General features: G+C 40.6%; 2 protein-coding genes across 2 annotated transcripts in view; one reads left to right on the top strand and one right to left on the bottom strand.

Moving 5' to 3' along the window:
- The first annotated feature begins 549 nt into the window (after positions 1–549).
- sf3b6 (splicing factor 3b, subunit 6) lies at positions 550–2,600 on the top strand. Its single transcript, XM_020091641.2, has 4 exons — positions 550–728; positions 1,366–1,484; positions 1,809–1,947; positions 2,098–2,600. Exons 1-4 carry the CDS (start codon positions 699–701, stop codon positions 2,185–2,187), a joined length of 378 nt encoding a protein of 125 aa, XP_019947200.1. The 5' UTR covers positions 550–698; the 3' UTR covers positions 2,188–2,600.
- A 2,060-nt stretch (positions 2,601–4,660) lies between these two features.
- vsnl1a (visinin-like 1a) overlaps positions 4,661–10,667 on the bottom strand; it is a 34,351-nt gene continuing 28,344 nt past the window's right edge. The window contains exons 3-4 of the mRNA XM_020091467.2: positions 8,343–8,558; positions 4,661–6,936 (exon numbers count right to left, since the gene is read on the bottom strand). Of these exons, the coding sequence (XP_019947026.1) occupies positions 6,739–6,936; positions 8,343–8,558 (414 nt within the window). The 3' untranslated portion in view covers positions 4,661–6,738. The remainder of the gene's footprint in view (positions 6,937–8,342; positions 8,559–10,667) is intronic.

The raw sequence follows: 10,667 nt of genomic DNA, 5'->3' as shown, positions 1-10,667 counted from the left end.
GATAGATAGATAGATAGATAGATAGATAGATAGATAGATAGATGGATAGATAGGCCACACTTTTATGCTTACATTTACAATATATGTATATACTGGATGGAGGTGGAGGATGCATATTAGTATTTTCAACACATGTTCATGAGCCGTCTCTTACCTCCACCTTCGCAAATGAATTTGAGCAAGATGCTCGACCTGTGAGGAAAAGCACAGGTGAGTGCAGGATGATGGAAAGGCGGTGAGCAAGTGTGCACCTGAACCTGAACTTGAGACAGCTAGAGGGAATTCAGTTGTCAGCCATTCATTTTGTTACTTACACCTTTTTCCTGCTTGAATGGAAGATAAATAAATAAAAATGTTCGTGGTAGATTGTCAGAATTAAAGATTGTGTGTATTGCTCATGTAAGTCAGACAGTGTGAGTTAGTGTGGGATGTTTTTAATTAATTAATTAATCATTAATCACATTTTTATTTGTGTTCAAACTTGTCGCCTGAGGAAGTGGCCTCCTCTGTAGGTCTGCATTGACCCACTAGGTGGCAGCACCGCGCTGCATTTGTGTTCGGTCGCGTAGTCGGAAGCAGGAAGTGCGTCACAGCCCGGCGACCGACCGCAGTTCCCCCATTTTGACGTTCGCAGTGAAGAATCAGGAAAGTGTTTGTTCGTGGTTCCGTCTGTTAGTCGACACTTTGAGGATTTCACCATGGCTATGCAAGCAGCGAAACGCGCTAATGTAAGTCCACGCCAGTCGAGCTGGTTTATTCTGTCACGAGAATAACTGAGGGACTCACAGTGGTGCGGCTAAGAGCTAGCGTTAGCATGCGGATAGCCAGTTAGCACGCTAACAAACTGTAAACAACCACATGGGCTTTTTAAAGCTTTTTATTTGGGCGAATTTGAATTGACAGTGTAGTTAACATGCAGTACTGCACATTGGGATGAGTTCATCTGGACCAGATGTGACCTGAAGCTTTGTTTGAGAAATGTGGCGACACGGCCGCACATGTAAACAGAGGAACTTAGGTTAATCGAAGATGATCTTGTGTTTACTTCTTCTAGGCATTACCTGATCTAACCCCGGGCTGGTGATATGATCAATAGTCAGGAACAGAATTTATAAGAGTTAATCTCTGAAAGAACAGATTCAAATGAACAAGGATAGTTTTAGCCTTTATCACATAGCAGATAAGATGGAGTTTGAAGTATTAGATGAAGAAACAGTGAACGTATTCCTTAAGTGTGACATGATCTTCAAGATGATTTCTTATCTTGACGTCTGATTGCAAATTCATTTAACATGCGTATTTAATGTTTCTGACTCAACAACTACCGTATCTAACAGAAAGTCTTTTTTTCTTTATTTTCTGCAGATTCGATTACCTCCTGAGGTGAACAGAATCCTGTACATCAGGAACCTTCCTTACAAGATCACAGCTGAGGAAATGTACGATATCTTTGGGAAATATGGACCAATACGGCAAATCAGAACGTAAGTGTTTATAACCTGTATAATCCCCAAATGACACACGTCTATACACTTCATTTGAGCATACAGATGTGAAGGTGGCAGCAGCATCCCCCGCAGTTGAAAGACGGGAAACAAAAGCATGAAGTCTGATCTATCTCTTAATATCTGAGTGTCTAAGCGTGACTCAAAGGAATCCTCAGGTTAAGAACTGAGTATGACATTGGCATTTATTTATTAAAATCACGTGCACCATATGAAAACTGTTTTACGGAATAAATGATGGAGAAAATATATCCACACTCTTAATCACTACTTGTGTATTTTGTGTTTGCTCCATCTGCTCAGAGGGAACACACCTGAATCAAGAGGAACGGCCTATGTGGTGTATGAAGACATCTTTGATGCCAAAAACGCCTGTGACCATCTGTCTGGCTTCAACGTCTGCAACCGTTACCTGGTGGTTCTCTACTACAATGCAAACAGAGTATGTATGAGCCCAACAGTGTCTGTGTGGATACAGTCAGATCACATCGGGATATTGTTTAGGAAATGTCTGACAGTTATTATATTTGGAATGGTAATATCGCAGGCTTTAAAAATGTATCTTGTCTTCTGTTTTACCAACTCTTTCCAGGCTTTCCAGAAGATGGACACAAAGAAGAAAGAGGAGCAGTTGAAGCTTCTAAAAGAGAAATACGGCATCAACACAGACCCTCCAAAGTAGCATTCTGTGGAGTGTCCCTGTCCTCTTTCCAGTATCCAGGAATTTCCCAGATCTTGTTTCTTTTCTTTACAAACGTATGTTGTGTCAGGGCACCGAGTTGTGTTCCAGTCGCAAACAATGCTATTTCTCACAACTCAGTTGTCACTTTGATTTTTAATACTTGGACTTTAAACTTTGATTTTACTGTCAAAGCAATCAACAGACTCTTCAGCATCAAATAAGTTTGACCAGGATTCAGATCAGTGACTGGACTAATTATTTACCCGGGGTAACTTGATTTTCATTTACATTATTTTCAGTCTATTTTTCTGTAAACTAGTTTTAAAGCCTGCGATGTGACTTAAATTTGAGTTGATCGGATATGATGATGTGAAGTGTAAGGTTTCTGTAAAATAAATGTTCCTTTGCTAAAAGCTCTCCTCTCTCCTCTTTCTGTAGCTGTAATGTAGTGGAAGCGCTATCCTCTGAATGAACCCTTTTAGATCAATAGACAAAGCATCTCCCACATTTGCACAGTGGTTAGACAGTCAACCAATTTTTTAAGTTGGCCTGAAGCTTTAAACAGCGTGTGAAGTTGCAGTCTCTGGGACTTTAGTTCAGAGTTTTCTGGGTATTCGTGTGTGAGGACACAAGCCTCCGCATGAACCCTGTGCTTTCTGAGGTTTTTCACCAAAGAGTCATGAGTAAACATCACAGGCTTTCTCAGTCTTTTCTGTTGTTAGTCTTTGCTTCAAAAACCAACCTTCTATCTCTTAATGCTTTAGTCATTCAGTGTAAACCTGCCTGAAAAACAAACATCTTATGCTCCCGCATGCAAATATGGAGAAAACATTTACACCACCGTTTTAGAAAGTAAAACATCAGCAGCGACACCTAGTGGTTAGGCAGGAACATTACTTCAGGATTGTTTTATCCAGTGAGTGAGTGGAGCATCACTAATGCCAGAGAGTCAATATATCTTTCTGCTGCCCTGTGAGACAAGATAAGTTTTAGTGCAATAAAAACATATTCCAGACTGAATGTTTACCATCTTCTCTTCAAGTTCAGTAGTTTCCCAAAGTGTCAAACGGGTGTCCTCTACCTGTAATGTCAGGACGGGGAACTGTTTGAACCCCATGGTAACTAACAGTAACCCCTGAGGTCAGTGGTGAAAGAAGTACTCAGATTCTTCAATTATGTGAAAGTAGTAATACAAAATGTAAATCAGCTGCTGGTAAAAAAACTCCCCTGTTGTGTCACTTAGGTAAAAGTACCTCATCAGCTAAATGTGTTTATAAGCATCAAAAGGAGAGCTGAAGTAATTAGCTGATCAAGTGAAAATGAAGCAGCATTTTTTAAGTAGAATTCTGAAAATGTCCCCTATGGCTTTAAAAACTAGTGGTGAACATTTAAGACAGTTTATAAACCAGTTATATAATCATTTAGAAATCAATTAGCAGACTCATCGCTGCTCTAATCAATGAAAAAGTACTTATTATGCAGAGTGATGCTCAAGTTGGATTTGCATTATCAACTGCATTAAAGGAGCAGGTTTAGTGCTGCAGCTGAAAGTGGAACTAGTTTCAACTGATTTAAAACCGGTTTGTTTAATCTATGAAGGAATCAAACTTATTTCCTGTATTTACTTGTTATAAAGGGATAAACTGCAGCATAAGCTGAATATTTTCCTCTAAAATGCAAAGTGATACAAAATGGTAATTAAAGGAAAATACTTCCAAGTTTTGTTTACACTACTGAAGTGAATGTATTTCCACTGTGGGAGTGACATTGTTGTTTAAATCTGTCAGCCAAGACTTTAAACACAGTCGAGGTCAGTAATTCACAGCCGGGGGTGAATACTACAGCTTAACACTTTGGTTGGCTGCAGAACGTACAGTGAAACACTAACATCCAGGCCGACTGCAAAGATCTCTGCTGACCTTCCTTCAAGTCGTACGTTGCCATAGAGACTGGGTGGAAAGTAGCCAGCAAAGCCAAGCAGAAAAAAGACGATCATAAAAATGTGGTTGGAAAAGTGATGCAGTTAAAACCGTTACGTTTTAATAGTATATGAAAAATGATTGGCGTTTTTTATTTGGTGGAATACGACATAAGTACGACATGATGAGACCGACCCTGCACTACAAGGAGGTGACAGAATTACCACATGGGGGAAACATTGGATAGAATAAACAGAGTGATGGCAACAGGAGAAAAAGAAAGAAGGAAAGTAAATGTATTAAAGTGGATGACCCGTTTTGTTTTTCCTCCTCTTCCCTATTCTTCTTTTTCCTTTTTCTCTTGCCGTGTCCCAGGTTAGCTGATTTTCTTACGTCTACTATTATATCATTATTCTTCTTTAACTTGATTATTCCAGATTTTCAGATCATTTTCAGTGCTTCATAATATCGTAAGTTTGACTGTTGCCGACTACAATCTACATGTGACATTGCTCGGAGAGGCGGTTTTGTTTGAGTCACCAGACCAGACCAGAGCCCATAGAGTTCCTTTTATTAGAGTAAATCACAACACAGGGAGTAGTGCAGCCATGTCGTCAGGGACACAATACATGCTACAAAAGAATCCTTGTACACGGTTGCCTTCGCTTACATTTGGTATCTTGATAGCAACAGTAGTAACTGCAGGTTTTGTAATTAGAAACGTTGTGTTTTGCCAAAGATGCTCATGTAAAGAAGTTCAGAATACAAAGTTGACAGGAGACAAGCCACACTGCTGAGAGAGAAGACGATGGAGTGGTTTGCTAGGGTCTTTATTGCAACGCTGTCTTATGATGATACTTCATATCTCCTTTAGCTCTTAGAACACTGATTGCAATATGCAGGTTTGGAGAGAGTGTGTGTGTGTGTGTGTGTGAGGGGGGGGGGGGGGTTCAGAGGTCATTTCTGAATCCTTTCTAAGGAGGTTCCACTCCTCGCTGAACTTCCCTACATTAAGCCTCCGTCAGTTCATGTACCACGTGTGAGCGACAGGAGTAAAAAAGTACAAAAAGATCGACTGATAGAGAGAAATACTTGAAGAAAGGTCGGGGGGAGGGAGGAGGAGGAGGAAGAGGAGAGGAGGGGGCGGATAGTTCAACCTACTTAACACATGGCTTTACAGTAAGGGCTGTCCTCTAGTAGCTACAGTGTGTTCTAATGAAACGCCATTCACTGCTCCTCTCACTACTTTCATTTACTTCCACTGAAAAAAATGACAGAACAATAGAGGTTGAAAAACGGGCTGCTCTTCTCTCAGAGTGGAAAAAAGATTCATCACGTTGATATGCAGCCTGCAGGCTTATCGGAAAAACAAAAGAAATAAAGTGGATGTGATGGTGACATATGACTAAGTTTGATAACAATGCTCTCCGACTACAGATGAACACTTTTACTTCTTTCTGATTTGATGTGACTCCGGCTATGAGAGAAGCTTCGGTCACTCTCCAGGGAATCCTGATTTCAATGTTTGATCTCACGAGCCTCCAGTCTAATGCATCACATTAGCTCTTTTTTGAAAAATCCTGTTTTCGTCTCTGATACTGATTCCTCCGCATTCAGCGTCTCCTAATTTGCAATGATAGTGTGTTTAAACACAGGGGCAGGGGTTTAGTTCTTAGCAACATATACCACACCTAAATCTACAAGGGAACATGCTCCCACAGTTAAAGCAAAAACGTCTCGACAGATCACAAGAGTTACATCCCATATGACGATACTTGTTGGATTTTTTTTACCCCCCGCCCTCCCTATTCGGTAAAACGTTGTTTACACTCCCCAGTGTTGCCGCGCTGCTTTGATAAGGCTTTCTGTCTTCGATTACAGGGTGCAGAATGAGGAGCTTTTTTTAAGGCAGAACCTAAAGGCATGCAAATTAACTACAGTTACGTTTTTTTTTTTTTTTTCTTACCGACAGTACAAGCATGTTTTAGAAGGAAAAGTGGGACGAACGTTAATCCATCTCGCCTAGAGCTAATATCAGAGACGATGGATAGAGTGTTGTCTCATTGGAGGCAGATACATTATCATAGGAATTTGGATCGGTTGACATTACTTGGTATTATGAAACACGTACAGCTAGCGTCAGTAAACTCGGAACAATAAATAGAGTAGCGGTAAATTCAACGAAGCACATCACTGATGCGCAAGCTCCAGTAAAATGAAACTGTATGGAAAATACATTGCACACTTCACATTTTGGCAGTTGATCTTTAAATAACTTATATATATTCATATTTATATATCTATATATATTATTTGTGCGAGGTGTTAATGTGTCGTGACAGATTGTGTGTGTGTGTGTGTGTGTTTGCTGTTGGTGTATCTGTCTGTGGTGTAAGTGTGCATCCCGCACTCTTTCACCCCGCACACTCTTGTATGTTGTGTGTAGATCTTTTTATAGCAAATAACATTCTCATGCACACGAGTGTTTCAAACACAAGAAGCAGATCCATTGAAAGGTAGTCCAAGCATATAATTTTTTTTCAGTGGAAATAGCTGCAAACTGAATGGAACATGAAATTCTTTCTGTGCAGTCCGTGGCGGATGGCGGAGCACCCCGCTCGCCCCTTACAGCCTATTTCTGAAGGTCGCACTGCAGCAGTAGTACGATGGACGGGTCACTCTTGGCCGCCTCTTTGAATTCCTCCAGTGAGATCTGGTCGTCGTTGTTCTTATCCATCTTGGAGAAGATCTTGTCCACCCTCTGCTCGGGCGTCAGGCCATCCTCGTTCATTTTCATCATGATCACTGTGCCCACCATCTTGTAGATCGCCTGCAGGGGGAGAAAGAGGACAGAGGATTTTAAAAAAGGGATTAGGCACAAGTCTCTAACGCATCACTTGTGCTTTTTCCTGAGAAATGTGAGGAAAAGGAATCAAGGAAACCCAATTGTAGTGAAATGAGACATCCCCTTTTCTCTTAAACATTTTCTGAGGACACAGCACAGCTGGAACATCTCTCAGTCTGCAGGTGAGACCTGCTCTTAAGATAATGCAATGTACTGTTGACATCATAATTGAGTGCAAAGCAACTACAATGTGCACTTTCGATACTGCTTTTTTTGTATATTCTCATTTTATTGGATTATATCTACTTTCATATGACCAATGTCTCATGTGACGAACAGTGAAAGCTACAGTATATCTCCACAAGCCGTCTGTAAGACTTAGTTGAGGCAGTAAACAATAACACTGAGTCAGAACAAACACAGCCAAGCACCTCAGGATCAATGAAATGAATAAAATACATATGCAAAATTAGTTTCAAGTTAAAGTACAGAATAGAAAAGTTAATGCACTTTTTGTATTTCTTTTTCATTGATGTCCTCCCACACAACACAACTATGAACCTCAGCATGTTTCCTCTTGAGAACAGAAGGTAAGACTTATGGGCTTCACTGCTTCTTAAAATTGATCAGTTATATCTACATGGACAAATATTCTGTCTGTCAAAGCAGTAATTCAAATAATTCTGTACCTGAAATGGAATTGATCTACTTTCGACTAAAAACACAGTGATTTTAAGTGTTGATGTGAGTGAACACAGACGAAGCTGTAGACATGTAATTCTATCTGCTAAGTAATCTCTCTCTCTCTCTCTCTCTCTCTCTCTCTCTCTGACTCACTTACATGACAAAATCTGTCTGACCTGGATCCAGATCATGAGGAATGTAGGGAACTGGGATGAACCCACACAGTCAGGAACAGAGAGCAGGTTTCTGAGTTACCCCGAGCAACATGATCGTTCAGGAATAGTCAGTTCTAATCATGCACCTCTGCCTCTTGTTTAATATAATTTGTGCTTATGAATAATTAGTATCCTGTCAGGCCCTGCAGGCTCAGACTTCTGCTGTATAACCTTTAACTAAAAACAACAAAAAAAGCGCTGTATCTTTGTGACTCAGCGGGGTGTACTGAAAATACTGCATGATATAAATGTTAGAACTATGGTCAATGAATGTGTAATTGTCACCAATTCATTCTTGAAATATTAACACAATAAATAATTGGTGCTTTTCACTGAAGTATATGGATTTTTACTACAAACTGAAAACATTAAAAAACTCATGAATCCAATTTAATGCTCTCCCTCACAGAGACATAAAATAGAGTGTGTATGTGAAATCAATACAGTTTTTTTGGTACAGCTTATTTAGTGCCGTATTTTTTGCCGTTTTACCTCGATGATCTCCAGCATCTCCACGCGTGTGATCTTGCCGTCTCCGTCCAGGTCGTACATGTTGAAGGCCCAGTTGAGTTTCTGCTCGAAGCTGCCTCGCGATGTGATGGACAACGCACAGATGAACTCTCTGAAGTCGATGGTGCCGTCGCCATTCTTGTCGAAGGTCCTGAAGGCGTGCTGGGCGAACTTAGATGCATCACCGTAAGGGAAGAACTGGAATGATAAAAAAAAATAGGAGGGAAGTATAGTTTAGATCACACAATCTCTTTTGTACACATACAAATTCATGTAAAAATTTCACTTTCTTCCAATTTGTTCATCCTTGAGTCCAACTGAACATTTGTATCAAATTTGAAGGTGTTCTTGAGATATCATGGTTACAAGAATGGGACAGACAGACGGATGAATGGAAGGACAGTCTGACAACCAGAAAACATAATGCCTCTGGCCTCTGGTTGTTGCTGAGGTGGAGACATAGAAACACACAAATGGAATATCAATATTGTGTGAGCACTTAGTGCCAAAACAAACCTTATTTGCATTTAAGCACTAAAACCATCATGCAACCTGTGATCAGCTGAGTGCAGCCATTATCAGATTTTGCAAGATCATGTGGCAGTTTGCAATACAGTGATGAAGACACAATAAGGACAGATCAACATTGAAAATGCAGATGGACGTCCATTACCTGCAGTAATTAACTTTAATTTCCTCCTCCTCCAGTGCTTGTGAGTGCTTACGTTACCATCCATAATGTCGGGTGGCTTAAAACAAAACGTCTTGCAAATTTGACTCATGGTTGGTAACCCTGGGATAACCTGTCACTTCCAACCCTCTGCAGCCTCTCCTCAGAGATGCTTATGAAATTCTAAAACAGGCAACAACAATTACACTGTGCTCTTTATTGATCCCTGAAGGGAAGCTGTGTTTTCCCCGAGGCCCTTACACAGGAAGGTCAGGGTCGCCGACACAAAGCAGCCCCCGCAGCTGGTGGACAAACTTTCACACACTGAATGTGTCCTGACACATGTGACTTAAATATGAATCCTCCAGACACAGGCAGCATCTCTCTCTCACACAACTTCCCTGAACAATGGTCTGCTGTGTTTCTGCACAACCCCGAAATGTTCTTTGTTTACCACTTTGGGTTTGACTGGATCTTTTCAGGACATATTTTCACTGAGTTCAAATTTAATTCAACTCGTCAAATTTCACTTTCAAGAATTGTGATAACTGAATTTTATCTCGTGCCATCATCAGGTTAAAAAATCAGATTTGTCTAAAGTGACTTGAACATTTTGATTTTGATCTGTTTCTGTCCACAAGTCGACTGTACATGACTCAATCACTGCTATGGATGAGCTTAGTACTTCAAACTTAAAGCTCTGCTGCATACATCCCAGCGCCACATGCACAGAAGGTCAGAGGTTAACGCAGCAACTCTGTGGATGACGCTGAGCCCCAGCTCGGCTCATCATCCACTGTAGATGATGAACCCTGTGGGCGGCTGCGAGAAGCCGAGTGATTCATTAAATGTGACCTTTCACTTGACCTCCCTGATAAAAAAACTCTCAGAGCCGATGGGAAATCTAAGCTGAACTTCATCAAGGAAATGGAGCAAACAGGAACTGATATTCTCCTCTGTTATTATTTGAAGGGACATCTTGTAGTTTATTTTAAGCAGTTTTGTTGCTGATCCACAAAAAACAAACCAGATGCTCTCGAAATTCATGTTACCTATTTGGCTTTGTTTGCTCATGTTCAGTGAACACTACCAGCGTGACTTTGCTAAAACAAAGAGAATCAACTCAGAGGCCATAGAGCTGCTTCTTCATTTTAATATTTAATCAGCCGTCAAATGTCAAGTGATCCTGCTCGTGGTGACATTTGCAGAAGTAAAAGACAGAGAAGCAGCCGAGGGTGACCGCATTTTCAAAGGGAGGTCAGCTTTTATAAGTAAGGCCCTTAAAGGTTTAAGTGTGGTTATTGATTCCTGGTGACCAACTTTTGATCTAACATTGTGCTTGGCTTGACCAGTTCCTGCAATTTCTTTCTTTGTGATGTTTTACCTCAGGGGTATCAAACTCAATTTACCTGGAGGTAGCGTCTGGGCCGCATCAAGTACTCCACAAAAAAAGGGTTTCAGGTATTCCAAAACGTACAACTTATCCAATCTGCTCAATCTTTATGATGAACAGTTCTTCAACATGAACGGTTCTTCAGAATTGAATCACGTTTCAATCAAGTGACTAACGCTGCTAATTCGCTTTGGCTAACTTGACAACAAACAAAGACCATCTTAAGAATCTAAAGCTGTTTTCA

Source organism: Paralichthys olivaceus, chromosome 19, assembly GCF_024713975.1.
Source record: "Paralichthys olivaceus isolate ysfri-2021 chromosome 19, ASM2471397v2, whole genome shotgun sequence".
In the NCBI taxonomy this organism is placed as follows: domain Eukaryota; kingdom Metazoa; phylum Chordata; class Actinopteri; order Pleuronectiformes; family Paralichthyidae; genus Paralichthys; species Paralichthys olivaceus.
The sequence above is the reverse complement of the archived record's forward strand: the minus strand, read 5'-3'. Positions and strand labels throughout refer to the sequence as shown.